Source organism: Gordionus sp. m RMFG-2023, chromosome 2 (genome assembly GCF_954871325.1).
Source record: "Gordionus sp. m RMFG-2023 chromosome 2, tfGorSpeb1-WG-v2, whole genome shotgun sequence".
NCBI lineage: Eukaryota > Metazoa > Nematomorpha > Gordioida > Chordodea > Parachordodidae > Gordionus > Gordionus sp. m RMFG-2023.
The window spans coordinates 35,457,702-35,482,846 of NC_088776.1; the positions used below are offsets into that span (position 1 = coordinate 35,457,702).

Consider the following 25,145-nt stretch of genomic DNA (forward strand, 5'->3'; position numbering starts at 1 on the left):
AACCAATGAAATAAATAATAAGTATTTAAGATAATTACGGTAAAATAAATATTAATAATGACTTACTAAGTATTGAAGTTCGACACCTCTACAGTTAAACTGAATCAGGTGAACGCAACTAAAATAACGTATTTACTATAAATGCAGCATAATAATTCGTAAAGAATGCTTCATAACCAGTTTTTTAACTATTTATTTTGAAAATATGATTTAAAATAAATTAAACGTTGATTTAATAAAAATTTAATTCATATATTATATAAATCAGGTCCGTGAAGTTGGCCCCCACTTTTGGATTTTCAATGGTTCAGTTGGACTGATTTGTACCGTTTTCAGTTTAATTTGCATCATCACCGTTTTTAAGAAATTCAAAGATAAAAATGGGGTGCAACTTCACGTCAGTCCCCAACTTTTAAATTTTAAATAAAAATGGTATAGGTCGATAGAGAATGATTTGTACCAAAATGTATCGTTTTTTGATTTGTACTATTACCGTTTTCCAGATATTGACCGTTAATGTTTTGGTTTTTAAATATGGAGCGCTATTGTTAGGCGTTCATAATTTTTTTTTTAAATTTCTTAACGTACAACGATAGAGAACTTTTTCTCTTTTTAATGATGCTTCAAATAAATTTTTATCTCCATTATTTATTTCGGAAATCAAATTTTAAACTTACACTACAGACCATAAATGACTGACCACCCTATATTTTTACATATTAATAACTTAAAACTTTTTAACTTATTTGGGTAAAAGCGAATTGATTATTTAATTTAAGATGTCTAGACATGTTTAGAAATAAAAAACTCGGAATTTCTATAAATCTTTCTATGAAATTTTAGCCTTTGAAAATAACATGTCAAAAATGACCAATTTGGTAAAATAGGGTTCATTAGTTTTTTTCAGCAACAATTTTAAGTTGCCCATTGTTTTTTGGAAGAAAGTTATTAATCACATTCTAATCTGCTTATTAATAGCTATTTTTTAATTATTTTAAAAAAAATTCCTAGATTTTTTTTTGTTTTAGTTTAAAGAAACTTTCAGTCTTTATAAATATTTTAACGAACATTCGACCAAAATGATTAAAAGAAAAGAAATTTCTATTCCAACTAAATACAAAATAATTAATTTACACATAAGTGGTAAAGGTAATCGCCAAATTGCCAGAGAATAAACCCTAGCTCGACGAACAATCGATTGTATACTTAAAAGATTACGCAACAATAATACAATATCGAATCCAAAGAGGTCTGGAAGACCCCACAAAACGACTTTAAACGATGATAGGTATACAGCAAGGATCAGTAAACGCAATCGATGCCTTATCGCCACAGAGATAGCTGCGGAGATTAATCTAACTCGGGAAAACCCGATAAGTATCACAACTGTGAAAAGGCGCCTTAGGAGCTTTAAATTTTATGGTAGGGTAGCGGTCAAAAAGCAACTCTTGAGCAAAAAAAATTGTGTTTTAACTAGTTTATGATAGTATTTATGTCTTTGTTCTAGTGATATGTTTTTATATTACCATTTATATTTTTGTTTTCTTTGTTCAATTAGAAGTGATGTGTTTTTCTCATTATCATGTATATCTTCTTTTTTTTTGTTCACGTATACCAAGCTTGTTTTGATTTCATCCTCAAAACTGGTTCTAGCCAGTTTTCGAGATGGGCCTGGATTATGAACATTCTTTTTTTTTATATTTAATTTATCTATATAAAGACCACGAAAAATGAAATTCCGGATTGTGATTTTTTTTATGAAAGATTTATTAATTTCTTTTTTTGTAACTATTAAAATAAATTTGTTTTACCATATTTACACTACGTTGTCCGCTTGATTCCATGACAAAATCGATACCCAAACCCGGCCCCTTGGGTCCCATTATCGACCATCCAGGACCCCCGATCACGGACTGTGTTTTCCCCACTCTGACGGTGGGACCGGTCGGTCAGAATACAACACTACTCAAACGATTAGACTGGGCACGATTTTGGACATCTCCCAACTGGTACCGCGTCTTATGGAGTGATGAGTCAAAATTCAAAATCTTCGGTTCTAAAAGAAGGCAATATATCCGCCGCTCAGCTGGAGAGCGAATGAGCGATCACTGCATAATTCCTACAGTCAAACTCGGGGGAGGGTGTGTTATGGTGTGGGGGTGCTTTGGTGCTGGGGGAAACGCTGGCATTGTCAAAATTAAAATTCTCAACAAGGAGGGATACCGGCAAATCCTTAAGGACCATGTGATTTCATCAGGAAAGTGTTTGATCGGGAATAACTTTTTATTTCACAAGATAATGACCCAAAGCATACAGCCATGGCTATGAAAAGATTATTTACAAAATCTACAACAACACGGTATTCTCGAGTTGATGACTTGGCCATCCCAGTCTCCAGATCTCAATCCAATCGAACTTTTATGGGATCACCTTGATCGACAAGTGCGAAAAAGCCCACTAACCTCTCATTCGCACCTTTGGGAAGTATTGCAGAGAGAATGGAACAATATAACTTCCGAATATTTAAAAAATCTCATCGAAAGATTACCAAAAAATTTTGCAGCAATTATTAAGAATAAAGGTGGTCATATTGATGAGACCAAAATTTGATCTTAAATAATTGCAATGTCTTTTATTTTTTGTAATTTTATGCAATAATATGTAAACTTATAAATAAATTCGATAAACCTCATATTGTGTGTTATTTGTTTTATTTTAAGAAAAATGTTAAGAAAATGCAGGGTGGGCAATCATTTATGGCCGGTAGTCTATATTATAACGTGAAGTTAGTCCCCCAATATTGCAATTTTGGCATTTTTCAAATTTTAAAACGGGGTCAATTTGTACCATTACCGTTTTCCAAATATTGACAGTTAATGTTGCCAAAAATAATCTATTTTTTAATAGAAAGCGATAGAGAAACTTTTATTCTTCCTAATGATGCTATAAAATCAAAAAATAAGAATGTAGTACCATATAATTATATTTGCTTAGGGAGTTGACCAATATCTTGTATATTGTATTCAGCTACTATATATATTCTCCAATATTTTGTTACTTTTGTCTTCACTCGTTTTTTGTCAATGTTAAAAGCATATAAAAATTTCTTTGTAATTTTTTAATAACTATTTTTCTCATATTATTTTTGGCGAATATTCTCGCATATCCTAAAATATCCATATTTAAATTTTTTTAAACATCACATATTACTTTAGGACTTTTTTAAATCAAATAATACTTAAAATATTTATTTCCAACCTTTCCTTTTAACAAAACTCTTTTCTCGCACTTTAAAAAGTCCTCCTGCATTTTCTTTAAAAAAAATGTTTATTACATTATATACATATCTATATTTTATATCTCTTTTTCTCAAAAACCTCTATAACTTTAGTAATTTCTTTGTTTAAGACCGATATTATATTTATTCTCAATAATCTTTTATAAATATTTATAAATATCTTTAATTTCCAATAGCATTAAAGATATCTTCTTTCTAGATTCTCAAAATATTTATATATTTTTTCATATATTCGATATTTCATCATCCTCTTCACGATCATATACTTCAGCATCATTCTATCTTTCATATTCTTTTGATATAAACATTCATGTCTTTATTTTCAAAATTTCGAAATAAGACTTAATTGTTGTTTCTTATATTTATAAACCATTTTTAAGTTTCACTATTTAGTAAACTGACTAATTGTCTAAAAGCGATATCTCCTTCATTTCATTAATATATTCTTAAAAATAAAAATAGGCCTTTAAAAAATATTTTCATAAATATTCCACGTTTTTAAACAAATTTTACTTATTTATGTTATGATCCTTAAACTCTTAAATATATAAAGCATTACTACTAATAATTACCTTTATGTTCCTTATCAAGATTTCAAATTTTTAGACTGAATTTAATCTGATTTTTATCAGTCTCAATTTAGCGGTGCTGCACCAATGTTGAGAAAACAGCATACGGAAAAGAGAATTGTGTTAGTACCTTTTTTATCACATTAAAAACTAATTTAATAAATATTAACTTATATTTGAATAAAATATTAAGAAAAATATGATAAAAAAATGCACATAAAATATTTTCACAAAAAAATCATTAAACTCATATTATATAAACTAATACTATTATAATTTTAATCTTCAAATTAATAGAATATATAATCCGCGTATAAATATTATAATAGATATAAATAATTAGCATGAAAAATTGAGTATATTAAATGTATATCAAATTCAACAATAAAAAATATATAACAAAATAAAAATTGAGAATAGATATTCAATAAAAAATGAATGTATAAGTGTATATATATATATTTATATATGTGATCGAATTTTTTTGGTATATTAAAAATTTTTTAACTTTTAAATTATTAAAAACTTCCTATACATTATTGAGACGTAAGCAATAAGCGATATAATGACCTAAAATATTAGGATCATTTTGCTCATTGCCATCATAAGCTATTAAACCTCTAAGGGTGTAAATAATTTGATCAATTTTTATGTTAGGTATGGTCTTAGATCAATTAAAGGGTATTGCCCCGTTTCTAATGTGATTTCTAGCAATATATTATATCGATTTAAAAGTAAAATAGAAGATAATTTATATTTGCACGTAATATTTGAAATTTTTGCATTACATAGCCCTCTATCTATAGGATGTAAATAATAAATAACCATTTATTCTAAATTAGCTATATGAGCTATATGTTCAATGGTAAAAGATAAAATACCGCTTTGGTAGAGAACAAAACCCCTACGAACACACGACACGTTCTTCTGTCGTGTTTTCAAATATTCCGATTGATATAATTTTTAATAAGTGAAAACCTATTCTATACGGCAGCAATATGGTATATATAATTAGGTAATATATTTGGTTTGAATAATTGGTTTACAATTTTAACAAGTTGTTTATTCGCATATAAAATGTATTTGTGAGTTAAACTCTCCCCTATATTTGTTTAAGAAGGGGATGTTAGAGTTAAATAATTTGTAACTGGGCTATCTATATTGGCTGTCGTTATAATTTGAATAAAGGCGCCTATAGCACATGTAATCGTTACGGTGTATTTCTTTCCTTCATAACTAACCGATCCACATAAATTCCCATTTTTGAGAAGGCGAATTGGTCTTCTTTTGCATCACCGCTAATAGGATTTATTTATAAGACCTCGCCAATTTTCTATAGCTCCTTTTTATTAAAGCATCAATGCTAGGTATTGTGCTCCGATTTTAAGAAAATATAAAATTATTATAAAATAATATAAGTAAAAACAAGAGAATAAATTGTGATAATTAAAAAGAATATAAATTTTTTATTGCATATAAGATACTAAGTATTCCTGAAGAGGAAAAGTTTTGACTTTTAAAGAAATGGGGCATAATTGCGGGAGAAATTTGAGGAAAATTATTATTTTGCGGGAGAATTATGAAAATCGAGTTTGTGAAAAATGGCTTAGACCCCCCGCCCACCACTAATTCTTAAATACTTTATATATATATATATAATAACAAAGACAGTAACTTTTTGTAATATTTTTCAAAGAGAATACATGTTCGCATATTTTTAAGCGTCGGGATTAAATTACGAAAAAATTATACCCACTCCATTGCTTTTAGATTTAGACATTATATTATGGAGTATTTTGGAAAATCATAAAAAATAGAGAGCATTATAATATGCTCCTCAAACAAGATATCAATATCTAGCGGTATTTTTAATATATTTATCAAATTACAAAATTCATCAATTGATGGTTTTTGTTCCAAGGTCATAACCTTTATAATTGTAATAGAAATTAAAATCAAACTTTGAGCTATAATACTCTATAATTGTTTTAGTAAAAATATCTGCTCCATAAAAGACATTAATTAGAGCAACATTTAAGCAAGCGAAAAGACAATTATAACAATATTTGTGTGAAGGGGGGGGGGGGTCGATAATAGTACAAATCGAGTTTGAAACGGTACAAATCGAATATAAATCGATCCCATCGAAGTTTGAAACAGTACAAATCGATTACAAATCGATCCCGTTTTAAAAATATGAAAAATGCCAAAATTTCAATATCGGCTAACTTCACACTATTAATATAAGTTTAAAATTTGATTTCCGAAATAAATAATGGAGATAAAAATTTATTTGAAGCATCATTAAGAAGAGAAAAAGTTCTCTATCGTTGTACGTTAAGAAATTAAAAAAAAAAAATTATGAGTATTTTTCATTTTTGGCACCAAAATTAACGGTCAATATCTGGGAAATGGTAATGGTACAAATCAAAAAAACGATACAAAATCATTCTCTATCGATCTATACCCTTTCTATTTTTAAATTCAAAAGTTGGGGGGCTGAGTGAAGTTGCCCCCCCCCTCCCATTTTGTTCTCAAAAACGGCGATGGTACAAATCGAACTGAAAACGTACAAATCAGTCCAACTGATAGACCATTGAAAATCCAAAAGTAAGGGTCCAACTTCACGGACTTATATAAATCGGATTAAGAATTAAAAATATTTCCGTAAAATTAATTTATAAATAAATGATTTATTCTAATTTTTTGATTGATTTATGGGTTGCACGGTTTTTTTTCCTCTTCGGACTCATAGTGTCCTTTTGCAATATCATATTAAAAAACCGACCCATATTCTGATATCTCTAAAAGGTATAATGGCTAGGAGGCTGAGATTTTTGTCCATATAGGTAACACGAACCTTAGTTTGTATATATAAAACTTCATAAAATTCGAAAGTATCCGCCAAATCGCGATCGACTTGACATGGAATGACCTATTCGACTTTTGCAAATGAACGATGAGCGCAAACGAATTCGTTTATTTTAAAGAAATGTTTTGAGATTTCGCATTCATTTTGTTTCACATATTCTCCTTTAAAAACAATCTTAAAATAAAGAAATAATTATTCATTTTAAAAGTCCGAGCCGGGTTGTGAATTTTTTGTAATTTTGAAAGGCCTGATAGTCAGAATAATATTTGAGGAAGTATAAACGTGCCCTGTATAAAATTCAAACAAATTGCTATGAACCTTTGTGTAGTTTTTTAAAATTTGTATGAAAATTCGATATATAAAAATTAATATAAATAAATAGTACAAAAGTTCAGAACAATTGTCTGAAATTCGCAAGGTATAAACTATATATATGCCGGAATACTTTTCCGGCAAATTCAAATCTATCACAATTAAGAAAAAAGCGCGCTATAAATGATGTAAGGAGATAGAGGTGGTCACCAAGAATGGTTACCTTTGGATTTTCTTTCTCTCATTTTTTTTTAAAAAAATTTTTCATTCTTATTTTATTTTTTCCCCTTTTATTCTTCATAATAAAAGTGAATTTTTTTGAAAATATAATTCTATTGAGCGATTATCTTAAAAATCTAAAAATAAAATATTAAAATTGAATCAGGTGGGAATATTAATCTATATTTGAAATTTATTTTGTTATTATTTTTCAAATATAAAGTAATTTTTAGATAATTTATATTAAAGATATTTAAAATAAAAAACTAAATTTATATTAACATTATTTGGGTTAATCATATGTTAGAGTTTGGTGAGAAAATCAGATCTCTCAAAACTTGATCCATTTCTCTTAAAATTATTTGGGAATTTGAATTATTTTAAAATTTTCCAGTGACCGAATCGAAACTAACAAAAGCACAATTAATATTGAAAATTTTGTATGATTCATTTTAGATGGGTATATTTTAATGCTTGAATTTTTTTTTTAACTTGCTTATTAACAAAGTTTTGAACCGCAACCAAAACCATTTTTAAAAAAAAATATTTTAGGAACAGGAAACTGTGTTTTGAAAAGTATCCAATTGAAACGCTTTTAGTCGAAACTCCATCCAAACTTCGAATTCTATCTTTGTAAAGAAAGAAATATAGAATTAACAAGTGTACAAACCTAACTAAAAAAAAATATACTAATGTGTGCCCAAAAAATCTTTCCTCAAATATAAAACATTTTAATATTTACTCAAATTAAATTTAGGCGCTTTTTGCTTCTCCCTAGAAATGCCATTAGGGTTAGGTCTACAGCCCTCTATGATTCGAAAAAAATATATTAATTAAATACTGGTTATTTGTTAATTTATAAATAAAATTAGGAATACTTATATGTGCATATGCAATTAATAAAATAATGCTAATTTGTTTTATGAACTTTAGTGGCAAATTAACAAGTGTGACTCTTCTTAATATATATTAATCTTATAAGTTTGTAGCCAAAGGATTAACTTTTTAAAGGTGGGACCAATATTATTTTTACGAAACAAGCTTAACACTGTATTGTATCGTTATTTTTATCTGAGCTCAAACCTAAACCGATTAAAATTATTTAAAAAAATACTATTTTATTTATTTATACAAGAATATTTTTTTAAAAGAATAGTCAATCCAAGCATATTAAGGTTTTTAAAAAATAAAAAAGATCTAAATCCTTTGAGGAAGTAGAATGAGACAAAACTGGAATGGATATTTTAAAACAATAATAAATATAAAACTTTATTTATCCTGATAATATCGCCCACTTGTATGTCAGAACTTTGCACGGGCTCTGTGGTGACTAGTTGATAATCTTGATCATTTAACATTAACTTATTGTATATAGCGGAGTTGACTTCTTTGTCCCTTTGATATCTCCTAAAATCATCTATTGCTTCTCTAAATAACGTCACTAACAACACAAAACACTTTTTATAAAGTGACAAAATTAAAATTAGGTTTCAATGTATTTAATGCAATATTAACAAGAATATGCACGAATAGATCCGACCGAATTTAGATGGTCAGATTAGGACAGTTATTTTATCGGGTTCGGTTGAATTAGGACCTTGATTTTAAAATTTATTTCAAATGACTCAGAACAAAGATTTAATCATTTTTCTTTCACAAATATTATTTATGTTCAAAATAAATCATAAAATTGTTAATTATCCTTCAGCGCTTAAAATTATTCAGATTTCATTGAAATATGATATTTTTTCAACAGCCCGATAAAAAAATTCGGATTCAATTGAACTCGGACTTTTTTCAATAATTTTGGATCGGGTACATGACCACCAGAGAGGTTAGGAAAAAAACAGACGTAATTTTTTATATTATTTTAAGGATTTATATGTTATTTGCGAATTAAGATAATGCGAAAATATAACAAACCATGAATTTTTATTATTTGAAATGCAAGCCCCATTAAATGTTAAATGTCACGGGATTGTAAATGATAATAAAATTGTCTAATTTTATTATCATTTAAAACGGAAAAGGCAAATATTTGGTAAGAAACATGTTGAAAGACAAAATAGTAATAATAATTAGCACCCCTAATATTATTATATTGTATCTACTGGGTTAGAGAGTTAACTAAATTTCGTAAATTATCTATGAAAGTGAGTCTATCATACCTAGTTGTTGGTGCTGGTACTGTATGCCACATCATTCGGAGATGGGTACAAATTGATCTGTGTATTTGTATATTGTCTGCAAACTTTCTTAGGAAAAAAATTTACAACTACTATAAATAAAACTGCAATTTGACCAAAATCTGAGAGATAAAGTGGTTAGTTTGTCAAGAGCTTCAGAGACAATTTCAGTAGAGGAATGTTGGATGGACGTCATTCAAAGAGGAACTATTTGATGTTTGCAAAGATCTTATGAATAACAGTTTTACCTTAAGAAACAAATTTATAGGAAGACGCAGTACGTAAGATAGCGGAACTTAGATTGGGTAAAGACAAGACAACAATTGATAGACTCCTTAGAAGAGACAGAAGGATCTTAACTGCAAATAAGGCCTTTAAGATTGACAAAGATATTAGAGAAAATATATGAGGAGGCCTAAAAAAAACTCAGATACTTCTGCAAATAAACAACTTCAAGAAAAATTCCCCTATATAACACCAGATAACAATAAAATAATAACCGATACAGATGAACAGATAGCGGTGTAGCTAGTTGATTAAATGAGTATTTTCGAATAAAGGAAACCAACTTCGATATCAACTACTAAACGGGAAGCTGGATAATTTACTAAACTTCTCATTGAGAAAATTGCAGCGGCGATAAAAAAAACTGAGGAATAGAAAGGCTCCTGGGCTTAATAACATTACAGGGGAGCATTTAAAGGCTGCCCCTACTACGATATCACATTTTCTACTACAAATCTTTAATATAATCTGGCTCACAGGGACCCGATTGTACTTGTCAATTTTTTACCCAAATTTCCAACCCCACTAATTTAGAGCTATCGTTTACATCTATTGCACCAAATGTGTTCATGGTACTTCTAAAAAATCACATTTCTTTCACGCCAAATCTCCTCTGCAAATAAATTTGCTAGCTATAAAAAGAATGCAAAAGTGTGATAAGTATAAGTTGACCTTTTACTTCATTTTCATTAATTTCGAACGAGTTTTTGACAGCGTTAGACATTATGATTAATAACTCTCTTTGGAATATATTATCTGAGTGTGGTATCAATAATAATATAATAAAAATCCTTAAACCCCACTACCACCTTCTTTAATATTAAGAAAAGTGTCAGACAAAGCTGCATTATCTCTCATTTGCCTTTCAATTTGGTTATTAACAAAGTGATGACGCATGCCACATAGATTGATATCATATGCCTATGATATTGTAATATAACTAAAGCCTAGAAGAAACCAGAAATTCAATACATATACTCATATCATAAGTCTAAAAGTGGGATTAGACATAAATTATAGCAAAATTGTTATCTCTTAACTTTACGCACCTCCACTAGAAACTTTGTACTTAGAAATGAAACAGTCAAAGTGGTGAAAACATTTAGGTACTTATGTGCATGACAAAGAAGATTGTGAAAAGGAACTCAAAATTCGTATAAAACGCCATAGCAAACTTTTATAAGTATTTTAAACTTTAGAAGGAAAGAGATATTTGTGCTTACAAGACTTCATATCAACAATTCTACTATTATACAGAGGCGATATAAAAGAAATAAACAAGCTTGAAACAAAAAACTACAGACTAATAATAATGTTTAAGAATAATAAATGGCATCTTCTATTAAAATGGTAGAAGTATAAACACACCCAGGTTCATGTGATCTAAAAAAAAGGATATAGTTTTTTGCCAACATTATTGCATCTAAATAAATAGGAAAATTTCTAGGGGAGTGTGATCTCCTCCCTTTCCTTTCATATATTTTGATAACCTAATGAGTGTTTCTTTTCTCACTCATACATTTGTCAAAGATTTAAATTAAAATCAGTCGATTTTAAGTTAAAGCAACTAATTAATCAGAAATTATAGGGTATGGGCTATGTTAATTTTGTTCATTTCTTTTGACGTCAGACCATAGATATTTAAATAACAGTCTTTACAAGTTTGTGTGGCTTGCCTACAAGCATGTAAAGAGCTTCTCATAAATTTTACCAAACTTATTTTAATATCCAATTTGATGGAAATGTGGAATACCTAGCATAGCTTTGTTGTATCCATAACATTAGAGGCAAGCCTTCATGAGCCTGGATTCTTAATCAGACATTATTAGAAAAAGAATATTTTTTTATATTAGCAACTGCTTTAAATAGTCTAAATTTAAATGAAAATTGTTTAGGCCCAAGCCTATTAAAAAAAATTCAAAAACCCCGGCCTGGCAGAAAATACAATATTAGATACCCAGCACCTATGCGCGTGCTTGGCCTATGAAAGTGTCTCATTAGAGGACAATACACTTTTATCATGCATCATGTAATTTTATCGATTTCATGAATATGTTTGAATCTATAAAACTATAAAGGGTATTCAACACGACATAACAAATTGCAATCTGGTACATTTCTTATCTCTGGAAATTTCAGCAGTTTTAAAAACTGAGAAATAATAAATATACGTGGCTCAATAACATAACTAATGCCTTAACTTTTATAGTGATATCTCAATTTAAACTGATAATTCAATTAAATCTGTTATACTAAAAAAATATATATAATAGATTGGAACTTGCCAATTTCTCTAAAATTACAAACCCAACCAAGTCTAAAGATCATAGGGTCATTGCTCTTTACATCAAAAGTCTTTATGATTTTGCTAAAAAAATTGTATCCTTTCACCAAATCTCTTTTATAAATACATTCCCATCACCCCAAAAATAATATAATAGAAAAGGGTTTTTCCATGTCAAATGACCAAAAAAATCAAGATTTTCGGCCGACCCCTTTCAATTTCGATAAAAAGTTGTAGACTGGTTATATCTGTTCCCATTAGATTATAAACAAAATTTTAGCGCATTAGAAACTATATTAGCGGAGATAATTGGGGTTAAAGGTCCAAAAACGTCTTTTTTTGCTTTTTACTAATGTCAAATAATTAGTTTTTAATTTAAAACTAAATATGATCAAATATTGAATATATAATCAATAGCTAAGTTAATAATTGATGGTTATGGCGAAAACATCAAAATTAATTTTTGATAAAATATGGGTCATCTTATGGTCAGTTGAAAACTTGAAATTAATATTTAGAAATGTATATGATATCCGATTTTTAATTTTTTTAAGAAATATTATCCTTTTACTATTTTTTTAATATCTTCAACAATTAGCATGGCTGGATATTTATTTTAAAAAATATTGCGATTTTTATACTTTAAAAAAAATAGATGGCGCTATATATAATAGTTATAATATGTTAAAATTCATTTTTCTTATTGATTAAAAATATTTTAATGTATAATATATCATAAAATTCTATTATATAACTTTGTAAACCTTATTCCCCTGAGATATTCCCAGGATAAAAAATTTTAATAATTTTTTTAATATTTCAATGTAAATTAAAATAATTAAAAAATCCGACTAACACACGAACAAAAAAGCAGGATTAAAGGAGTGCAGGAAAATTATTAAGGGAAAAATCGAAAATCACATTAATTACCAGGCCCTACCCCCAACCCCCCTTCCACCCAGACTAAGTCATACCCATTAAGATCAAGAATGTTATGAAATTGTCATTATCTTAAATTATTAAAATAACCAGAGATAAAGAAAATTTCGAAGATTTTGAAAAAATTTTTAAGCAATAAAAATAAACAAAATTATAGTTCTGATGAAATAAGCCGACTCATGCCTGGAATAAAAGATTGTGTATCTGTTAAAGGCGAGAAAGAATCAGTCCAAAGACTTATATTAAATAAGCCTAAATAAATATTCAAGGAATACCCAAATATATCAATTGGATTCTCTAAATTTGCCGAACTTAGACCAAAAAACTGTATTTTAGTTGGAGCTAGTGGCACACACACTGTTTGTGTCTGCGCCATTCATCAGAATGTGAAATTAATGACAAATGTAGAAAAATTTAAGATGGGGAATTTTTTAGATTATTCTGAGAATTATTCCTTCATTTTACAAGATGAAGTTCAGGGATTTCATTGGAACAACGTGCAGGCCACTATACATCCATTTGTAGCATATAAATCTGGAGAAGAATTAAAAAATATAAATTTTGTTATTTTATCTAAATTTAATTCTAAACCAGAAAAAAAATATATTTTTCAGATGAAGCCGCGTCTCAATACAAGAATCGCAAAATTTTTCTGAACATATGCCTTATAAATACGATTTTAATATTCCTGCCGAATGGCATTTCTCTGCCACTGCTCACGGCAAAAATGCATGTGACGGTATCGGAGGAACTGTCAAAAGATTAGTTGCCAGAGCTAGTCTTCAAAGGCCAAATAAAAGTCAAATCCTAACCCCATTAGAATTATATAATTATGCTAAAGAAAATATTAATGGAATTCAATTTGAATATGTATCCAATCAAGAAAATATCGAAGAGGAATTAGCCCTTCGTAAAAGATTTAATGCACTGCTTATACATGGGACCCAAAAAATTCACGGGGTTATTCCCATTGATCAAAATAGACTAAAAAATAAAATATATTCTAATTCCAAAAAATAATAATATAAAACAAGTTTCGTTTTTAAATGAGAAAATTAATTTTTAAAATATTAATGGATATATAACATGTGTATATGATGATAAATGGTAGTTAGGATATATAATCGATAAAAATGATATAAATGTAGAAGTAAAAATCCGATTTTTACAGCCTTGTGGACCTTCAGCCTCATTGATGATATTTTTGTGTTGCCTAAATCTCATATTCTCTCGCTGGTCAATCCTTCTACTCCCACCAGTCAAACATATATTATCTCCTGAAGAAATCTCACAAGCTAGCCAGGCTTTGTATTCCTTTAGATGAAGTAAGATTTAATTAATTTATAAACTATCTTAATTAGGCTAAATTTGTGAAGATTTTAAAAATTTATGATCTGAATTACAAATAAATATATATAATGGACATTGTAATCGATTTAATATGATATATATATATATACATTAAAATATTTTTAATCAATAAAAAAAAATGAATTTTAACATATTAAAACTATTATATATAGCGCCATCTATTTTTTAAAAGTATAAAAATCGCAATATATTTTAAAATAAATATCCAGCCATGCTAATTGTTGAAGAAATTATTAAAAAAAATAGTAAACGGATAATATTTCTTAAAAAAATTAAAAATCGGAGATCATATACATTTCGAAATATTAATTTCAAGTTTTCAACTGACCATAAGATGACCCATATTTTATCAAAAATTAATTTTGATGTTTTCGCCATAACCATCAATTATTAACTTAGCTATTGATTATATATTCAATATTTGATCATATTTAGTTTAAAATTAAAAACTAGTTATTTAACATCAGTAAAAAGCAAAAAAAGACGTTTTTTAGACCTTTAACCCCGAATATCTCTGCTAATATAGTTGCCAATCCGCTAAAATTTTGTTTATAATCTAATGGGAACATATATAACCAGCCTACGATTTTTCATCGAAATCGAAAGGGGTCGGCCGAAAAGTGATTGATTTGACATGGAATGACCCAAAAAGTATCCATTTCCATCAATTAAAGCTATCTTTTCACCAAAATCTCAAGAAAATTTTAGCTCTAGGGACTTATTTGTAAAAAAAACCAAAATAAAATAAAATTACAAGATCACTAATTTTTCACCTTTGGGCTAATAAAATTGTAAATCCCAAATGAAAAAGAACCAGCTATTTAAATTGAACTAACCAGATCAGACTATAGGGAATATCCCAGCCTGGTTCAATATTGGGTTTAGTGTATCTCTAGAAATAATTTCATGGGATATTAAATTAAATTATTTTTAAAAATTATTAAATTATATTAGTAATTTAGAAATTATTGAACTAACCAGTGGTCCCCAATAAGTGTAAAGATAACCAATTTTGACTTGATTTATAAATTGAGTCAAGGCAACAATCAAAAAATAAAGATTCAAGAAAAATTTAAATTGATTGTATAATACCTTTTTTATAATTAAAAAAAATTTATTTAGTATATATATATTTTACCAATGGTATAAATGTAAAAAAGTTGTATTTTTGATTATTAATAGCATTTGAGCAATATTTATTTTTATTTTTCCGGCCTATATAAATTGTCCTAGGATGATATGATTTTTTACCAAAACAACACCTAAAAAAAAATTTTATATAACAGAAAAGTATAACCATATAGAATTTTTACTTATAAGGAAATATTTTTTAAAATACAAGCCAAAAGTATACATATAAAAAACTATATCTTAATCCTATAATTGATCAACTCAAAAATTTTATAATAAAAAAAAATGTAGTGGCAAAATTAAATATATTTTTTATCATACCAATTTCTTTTTGACAAAAAAATTGATGGATTCTTATTGAGCAATGTTGCATTTTCATTAATTTGATTCATAGATATTTCTTCATTAACTCGGGATTTGGGCATATTTCATCAACCATATGTTATGTATAATTGGATAGATTTTGATATACAAATAGATCAAGATTAGTCATACTAAATATTGACCATTCCGAAATTTTATAACTCAAAATTTTTGATATTATTTTAGTCTTCATTTTTTATAATAAAAAATTAAAATAATTATTCATTTCTATCTTACACTCACCTGCATATTTATCCCTATCAATTGGCAAATGTTCCATTGAGATTAGATTTCATTGAGTTCTTTACTACATCTAAATCCTATTATATATTTGCGTAAAAGATGTATTATACATATTTAATATTATTATTCACTGTAATTTATTTATAAGGGTCTTGAAGATAAGATGCAGTAAAGTTTTATTTGTTATTGTACAAAATTTTAGCATAAACATATATTTCGAAAATTATATTTTGTAGAGGTGAGAGGCATTATAATAGTAATCTAGATAACAAATCTTCCTAGGTAACTATCTTATCCATTCCTATCCCTTAAGAATTTTCAACTAAAGAGCCAGCTAATTCAAAATAAAAAATACTACACTTCTGTTTTATTTCATAATTTCAGAATATTTTTAGTTATTTTATATAATTGGTGTGCATAGGGTAGATTATCTCCTATCTAACTTATTAAGAAATGAATGATATTTAAAATGATATAAATTCGTGTATTAAGTAATTTTTGAATATAATGATTAACCTTTTTTAATAATTATTTAAGTCTATTTTATTAACTACAGTAGAATATGCTAATTATTAATGCTTAAAGTTTATAATAAGATACATATTTTCCTAGTTTGATTTCTATATTTTAAGATTATACTTATTACGCATTTCCACAGAATAGTCTCTTGTATCTGAAAGAGATCTTTCTCCTCTACATATTAAAGTAAATATTTTCTTTTAAATTGTATTTTAGTTAACTATGTAAATATAAGACTAATAAAAAATAATTATAAATGATTATTTTAGTTATAATCGTGTTCTTATTAACCATTATTTTTCTAAGTTTTCATATATATTCAAATATATTCTTTTACATTTCCTAAATTTATAGTTATGTATTTATTCTAATCAAATAATTTTCATACTGTGATAATATATCAATCATTTCCACAATGCACACATCTCTATGGCATACTCAAAGTTATTGGTAATTTTTATTGACAAATTCTTAATGTTTTTAGTAAACTAAATCATTTTGAGAAAATCATAACAATGTGTCACATAATATAATATCTTTGTTTAAACATTACATAGGTTAGTTATTAAATTATATTTTTAAAAAATATATCTATTATTCACATAAATATTGAAGGTTAAAGAGATTTTTTTTGACAAATTCATTTTAATAGTTATAATGTTGTATAAGGCACGTTTTTATTGTTATAACAATTATATGTCCCTTAGCCTGTTGGCAAATTTTTTTAGACCTAGGCTTGGGCTGTTGAAATTTGTAACCAAAATCTTAAAAAATTTTATAGGGAAGAAATCTTGAACTAAAATATTATTTTATTTTCTATTTTAATGTTATACATTATATTTAATTGTTTTTGCAATAACTTTTATAATTTTAAGGTGTTTAGCTATTTTTACAAAATATATGAAAATTAATAGCAAATATTTCTCATCTGATTTTATTTTTTAAATTCATTTTATAATTGTGATGTTTAACCAAAAAAAGGGAGAATTAGAAGAATATATATGACATTAATATTTTTCTGGCCAAGCTGGGTCTATATTCTACTAATGATGTTACTGCTGGGCCAGGCTGATGGGTTTGCCTTGCAGGACCATGGGGAAAATCAATTTTAACAAATAAATTTTCCTACACTTCATATTCTTAAATAAATATACATGTATTTTAAAAATATTGATTTGTTTGTGCCCTTTATTCATATCTGGGAATATGTGTAAGCCAAATGATTTAATCATATGTTAAAATTCTTTCTATCAAATTATAAAATCCATTTTTAAATTTAGAAAATGCCTAAATTAATGCTTATACAATTTAAAATGTTAATTTTTGATTTTTTTTTTCATAAAATTATTAATCTAATTTCTATTGGAAAAAGTTGTATAAATGATTATTTTATAAATTATGGACCATCCCCCTGAGATCAATTTTATCTATAGATATGATATACCAGCTCCCCATATATTTTTATACTTTTTTTTAATAATAACAATGAGTGTGTACAAAAAAAGATGTTTTTATCATCCTTTTTAAATCATATCAAAATTATTATTTTTTATTTTACTATTAGTAATTTTAAGGACTTGTGTTTCTACTTTCCAATAACATGGTAAAATCAAAACTTCATAAACAAAGGAAAATTTATAACTATTAAATCCATGCAGAGATCTGCCCACTTTGATTAAGACCAGACAAGTATAAATTTGGGCTGGATTACCTCAACAAAAAATGTGAATTATTCGGTTTTCTCAAAGCCCTTATTGATCTCTTTTACTAGAACAAAAAATTAAAATTTCATATTTTCCTCAAGTGCTTACCTCTTACCACTTACCTTGAAAAAAATAAATAAAGCGCCAAATTTTTCATAGAAACTTTATTTTTTTGGGATTGAACTTTAACGTTTCCTTATTTTAAATAGGATAGATCGAACCACAAGGATGATATTTTTATCGCTCTTGACTTAAAAAATAAGTCCAAAAATGCCCCAAGATTTTAAAAACGTTTAAAGTTGTTTATAAGAAATATGAGGGTTTTAGAAATCAAAATGCTAATATTGGGAAACTTAAAACAGCAGTGTTGTTAAAATAGCGTGCTACTATAGTGTGCTACTTTTTTCAGTAGCTGTAGCTTTAGCTGGCTACTTTTTTTAGAAAATAGCGATAGCGGTAGCTCGCTACTAATTTAGATAGTAGCAAAGTACAATTTTTTATAATAAATACATCTAAAAATTATTAAAATATATTTTTTATTAAATCTAAAATTATAATCTTTTAATTTAATTTTGAAATTTATATTTAAAAATATACATTATAATTCTAGTTAACATTATAAATCTAGTTAGCTTATAAATCTAGTTATTACAAATGTGTGAGATTGTTGAAGATAGCAAAATTTCTTTGGAAAATGAAAAAATATAGATTATCCTAACCAAAATTCAAAAAATACTTTAATCTTGAAGAAAAAGTTACTACTGGATATCGATTTCGATGCAAGAAAATTTTGCCAACCACTGGTAGAGTCTATGCTAAAAAGCATTGAGAAAAGGTCAAAACTTTTTTTTTATTTTCTAACAATTATATAAATGAATGATTTATTGCTTGATTAGCCATAATTTAAATTGGCTTAATTTACAACACAATCTATAATATTAATATATAATTCAAAATTAATATATTATTAATTACCTTGTGTATAATGATTATATTTTTAAAATCTTTATTTACCATAATTTAATGCTATTTTAATATATTTTTATAAATGAATCTAAATCTCAGATAAATTTAATATTTGAAAATTAAAAAGATATTCTTCTTATTTTATAATTAATACAATCGCTTTATATAAACTAGATTTCCAGATCTGTATGATGATTATAATGTAATAGCTGCTATCGTTCATCCTAGTTTTAAATTAACTTGCCCATACTTTAATTTGACTGAATCTAAAGGGCAACTTGATAGGCTGATGGTAACGTTAAAAAATGCCATGCCTAACCACGATACTAATACTATAGCAAGATCGAAACCGTGGCCTTCCATAGACGATTTTTTGAAATAAATAATAATAATAAATTAAACCTCTAGATGCTTTTTTTTAATCTAAAAATACTCATATATCTTTGATGATTTTTTCATATAAAAAGTGTGTATTAAATTTCATACTGCGTGCCCTCAAGTGCTAGTGCTGAACGATTATTTAGTATGGCAAAGCTTATACTTTCTGATCGTCGCTCTAGACTCGGGGATGACAGTATCAAAATGTGATTATTATTAAAGTGCAATATTAAATAAATTATATATATATGTAACAAATTATAGTCATGTTTTTATACCAATATTTTATTTGTGAAAATAAAGTTATGTAAAAAATATTTAAAAAAAAATCATAATAGCGTAAAAAGTAGCTAGCTACTTTTTAGCGCTCTACTCATTAGCGGTAGCGATAGCGCGCTACTTTTAAAAGTAGCGTTTAACAACACTGATAAACAGGAGCTTTGTGAGTGCGTAATACTCCAATAATATTACATTCGAAATTGAACCTTTAAAAAAATCAGCTCATCATTTTTGCGGGCATTATTAGTGTTAACGCCCATGATAGTGAAACAAAACTAATTATCAAGCCCGCGATGCGTAGTAAATATACTAAATATCACTATGGTTGTAATATATATATAAATTGTGTTTTGTGAAGCGCCTGTAGAGTCGATGAATGCATATATCACCTACCATATAGATCCCTAATCAACTGCATAATTTCATCCGTTAATATATATTTAAAAAAGGGTCTTATTACTTTTAAAAAAATATATAGTCGTTGTTTAGCTAATTGTTATACTACCTACTATAGTGTTTTTAAAAGCCCGATTTGGGTTGATTTTTCATAACAACCTTAAGTTAGCTAAAATAATATTATGTAAGAATCGAGATTTGACAAATAGATGTCCAAGCTTTTCTGCCAGCTATGAGGAAAATCTTTTGGATTACATAATGTTGTTATGGTTAAAATCTTAATCGGGTCGTTTTTTAAAATCGACCCGAATCGGGCTTTTTAACTACGCACCTGATATTTAGTGAAAAAGCTAAATATCGCGGGCGTTGGCTCTGGTCACTGCCGATTCTTAAATTAGATATGGGCTGGGATTCGAACCCTAATCCGGTGAAGAAAAACCGGGGTTTTTGGGAAAAAAATCTGAACCCAAACCTGAACCCCGTTTATAAAATTTTCAAACCGAACGGAACCCGATAATTTTATTTGAATCCTGGTTCCACCGGGTTCAGTGTATTGTTTAAAGTAATATATTAAGATATTTGTGTAAATACAAATATTTGTAATTTAATTGAGATTTTATAATATTTTTTCCAATTAAGTGAAGTGTTTATAAATTTTTAACAACTTAATGCATATACGCCATTTTTAAGACTTATTTAATTTATTCTCAAAGATTCCTATTGGAGTGTTAATAAATTTTAAACAATTTAACTCATTTACGCCATTTATTTTTAATTTTTAACTTATTCTAAATGATAAGAGGAAAATGAAAGTGAACAAGTCAAAGTATAGATTATTATATTGGATATTGTTAATAGGAAATATGTCATTAAATTTTTAAAATTGATATATGACTATACTTTGTATTTTTAACTATATTTTACCTGTAAATAAAATAAAAAATTTATTTTTTATGCCAAATTTATGTCTAGTTTTTTATGATTTAAATATAGAATTTTTTTTATCAATTTAAAAATTCTTAAACCCGAGCTGAACACGGAACCAAACCAGGGTTCAAAAATATTTCCCTGAACCGGACCCGAACCGAACCCACCTATTTTTATTTTACCTTAAATCGAACCCGGGTAAAAATTTTGCCGTTCGCATCCCTGGATACGGGAATCTCAATGTAAAGATCGGAATCTTAAATCCTCACATTCTGAATCTTTTAAAAACCACAAAGATTTGCAATAATTTTAAACTCGGTGTTTTAGAATGTTCTCATTTGTCGTTATTTCAATTAAGATCATAAAATATATACAGCCCTCAATCTTTGAATGAACAAATTGATATTAAAACGAATATTTTAAAAAATAGTTGCTAAATAATTATTTTAAAATTAATTTAGACAATTAATATCAAATAATTTAATCATTTTTTAATTTTCGTTAAACATCCTTTAGTTTGTAGCCAAATAAAAATATTGCTCTGATTTTAATATAATTTATAAAATAATATTTTAAATACACATTTAAATTTTAAAATTAATAATATATTCTTAAATAGCTCCCCCTCAATCATTTCCCGATAATTGATTAAATACTGTGCACGAATGAAACAGCAACAAATCAAACAGCATCTCGCGCCATCTACCCAACAGCCCCTACTACACGACAAAAATCTCACCTCCATCCAAAATTGCTATTTGGACTCTAAACAGCGTTCTCCGGCTTCTAAGCGGGACAATTCTCCGGTCAGAGGTGAACATTCCCAATCTGACTCCGATCCTTCTGGTTCTAGAGGGGACGGGAATGATGATAGCGAAAATAGTCCCTCGCCTGTCACAATTCTCGGTAAAGCGAGTCAAATCACCACCAATAAGAAGGATCGCGAGGCGGCCATAATTAAAGAAGATAAGGAGGAAGTACTCTGTTCTGACGACGAGGATGAGCAAGAAGATCCTCAAGATTATTGCAAGGGTAATAACTTATGAAACAATTAATTGTATAATATTGTTTATTAATTTTCCATTGGGAGGGGGGGGGGGGAAATGAGCTTGAAACACTTGTAAGTTATTCTTTATATAAGTATATCGTCGATCTCACTGCAAAACTGTAAACATTTTTAATATTTTACAGGATAGAACGTATTTTCATATTTATATAATATGATAAACATGCTATTTAAATAAAATTATGAAGGAAAATAAATAATAAACCTGCAAATGCATTTTGAAATTTTTTTTAGCTAGAGCGTTTTGGAGTGAGACCGATGATACAGATACCTAGCTGTTATAAGTGTGACTTGTAATATAAAACAACGTTTTTTGTAAAAGAGATTTTAGTGAAAGAAATCAGATCAATTTTTTTTAATTTTGAAGGGCGATATGTCACGTCGAATGTTCTTAAAACAATCGTTATAATTCTTTGTTTATAATAATATTAGTGTCCTAAAGTTTTATGTGCTCATGTCATGTAATTCTTTATATTTTATTATTTTATATTGTATCGAATCTCTTAATAGTTAAATATAATTTAAATAATTATTTACCTAAGCCCTAAATTACTCCAAAACCTTACGGCATATTTTTACTTTATTAATATTTTTAAAAATTATTGTGTGGTTATCTGAATTTTATCGATTTCCTATTATTTTTAATAAATATTAAATTCAAGATTTGAAACCTTTTTTCCCAATAAATTTAAATATTTAACTTGAAATTAATTTACCAATGATATAATATTAAATAATCGTAAAATTAAGTCTGAATTTTAAATAATATTGTCTTTTTTTTATTAAAAAAAAGCCTTCGATTTTTATTATATAATAATTTCTTTGTTCTTGATTGGAGCACGATTAATATTATATGATTACATATGAATGAGAGAGAGAGAGGTATATATATATATAACAAATTTATCCTACGAAGAAAGAAAGGAAGGAATGGAAAAATAAATACGCAGGGCTACAAAAATAGAGTAATGAACTGATGAGTACACCAAATACAATTATTATTAATTATGTTGACAATTGGAGCTTATATTTGTAGCAGGATGTAATTGATAAGGTGATGACTCATATTTACATGTTCCGTTTATTTAAAAAATATATACTTTTTGGTCAATATATAAGAATGATTCTAATTTTTAATAGAATTTTAATAGGAATGAACTTAAAGGAATCTCAGGAGGTAATTACTTTTGAAGAGTTCGTTGTATTTCAATTTTTTAGGTATTTTATTCATGGAATATAAGTATATTGTCAGAAGAAATTATTTCAATGATAGTTATTTAACTTAACACCTCTGATAATGTTAGATGGATGATTTTATGCTCTCGCAACATTTTGAATTTTCAACCTGGCTTGATACCCATTATATACTAATTTTAAGAACCGATTATATATTTTTTTCAAGAAAACTATATTTCTATCTTTTTTTCTGAAAGTAAGACTTTAAAATCATACTTATTAAAGTTTTAATATATTTACCAATGAAAGTTTTAATATATTTACCATCTTTATTGACCAAAATCTAAGGTTCCCATTGAAGTTTTAATCGTTAGATTCCTAAAATTCTTATAAATTTACTAGGGCTGTGCCCATATTATATATTGGATCGGCAATATTTAGCGTTTTCCAAAAATATCGGATCGGGCCGATACCTGCAAAAAATCGATCCGATCCTATATTTTTACTTTTTTTTGTTATTTTATGTATATTTATTTTACATTAATAATTTTTTTTAAACAATGTAAATGCACAACACCCCTTAAATTTTATTTTAATATTCACAAATTTCTAACTAAATTTATTAAATTAAAATAATTATTAAAATTTATAAGTTTTTTGGAAGAAGGGCCTTTTTTTAATTTTTTTTAATTCTTACATTCTATTTCTTTCTTTGCTATACTCATTACTAAACATATATATGGCTCAGGTGTAGTTCCACCCTCATATAATGGGTTACAAGGCTTGTTAGTATCCTTGAGAAAAAAAATCGGCATAATTATATGAAGGATGGGCCTTCATATAATTCACGTACGCTCACCTTTGGGCAGGCCTATGACCAACGTTCAAATAAAGAATAAAGTATTTATACTTTAAATAAAAGAATTTTTTTAAATATGGTATTTGAATTATGGAAATATTTTACAAAAGACAAAGATAATTTTGCAAAATGCGTTTTCTGCATAATTCTAATTTAACGGGGAGGAATAATGTAAAATTCATTTAATACTACCAATATCCGTAAACTTTTTTAATTATTGTAGAAATAAAAAAAATTGCAAAAGATTTTTTTCATAAAAAATATTGATTACTTAATTACATTTTTTTCAAAGGGGAGTGATGAAAAATAAATATCGGATCGGTTTTAAACCAATATGGGAAATATCGGATCGGTGAAAAATATGTGGATCGGCGCAGCCCTAAAATTTATTAATATTTCTCGAGATTTACTTCTTCAATTTCTAGTCTCTCGATAAAAATTTCAAATAAATTATATATAGGTGGATACCATTCTGTCATGATAGGTGATTTATTTAACGAAAGATACCACGTGATTCGCAAAATGGGCTGGGGACACTTTTCTACCGTTTGGTTATGTTGGGACATCAAGTATATAATTTTTTATATTATAGTAATCATAATATAATGCAGGACAAAAGGGCACTGGACACAAATACTCCATATTTACGAGATATATTTTGCTTTTAAAAATGGAGTGATTCAATATCAAATCGATTAAAACCTTTTTTTAAATTTATAAAACTTGATGAGTTAGTTATATATGTTGTAAATATAATATTAATCAAAATTTTATAATTCTAGTTTAAATGGATCAGGAGTTATA

At 27.2% G+C, this 25,145-nt stretch overlaps 2 protein-coding genes across 4 annotated transcripts in view; one reads left to right on the forward strand and one right to left on the reverse strand.

The window, feature by feature from the left end:
* Positions 1-15,908, reverse strand: part of LOC135924928 (probable phospholipid-transporting ATPase IIA) — a 41,416-nt gene extending 25,508 nt beyond the window's left edge. Inside the window, exons 1-4 of one of the 2 annotated variants that reach the window (XM_065460065.1) lie at positions 15,788-15,908; positions 15,474-15,597; positions 15,314-15,427; positions 8,539-8,727 (exon numbers count right to left, since the gene is read on the reverse strand). In XM_065460065.1, coding sequence (XP_065316137.1) covers positions 8,539-8,727; positions 15,314-15,427; positions 15,474-15,597; positions 15,788-15,891 — 531 coding nt within the window. In that variant the 5' untranslated portion in view covers positions 15,892-15,908. Of the gene's footprint in view, positions 1-8,012; positions 8,030-8,538; positions 8,728-15,313; positions 15,428-15,473; positions 15,598-15,787 lie in introns of those variants that run through there. The other variant, XM_065460066.1, reaches the window with a different exon arrangement.
* A 776-nt stretch (positions 15,909-16,684) lies between these two features.
* Positions 16,685-25,145, forward strand: part of LOC135923276 (SRSF protein kinase 3-like) — a 31,722-nt gene continuing 23,261 nt past the window's right edge. For both annotated transcript variants that reach the window (XM_065457940.1, XM_065457939.1), the window contains exons 1-3: positions 16,685-16,777; positions 21,860-22,272; positions 24,802-24,910. In XM_065457940.1, the coding sequence (XP_065314012.1) occupies positions 21,906-22,272; positions 24,802-24,910 (476 nt within the window). In that variant the 5' untranslated portion in view covers positions 16,685-16,777; positions 21,860-21,905. The remainder of the gene's footprint in view (positions 16,778-21,859; positions 22,273-24,801; positions 24,911-25,145) is intronic.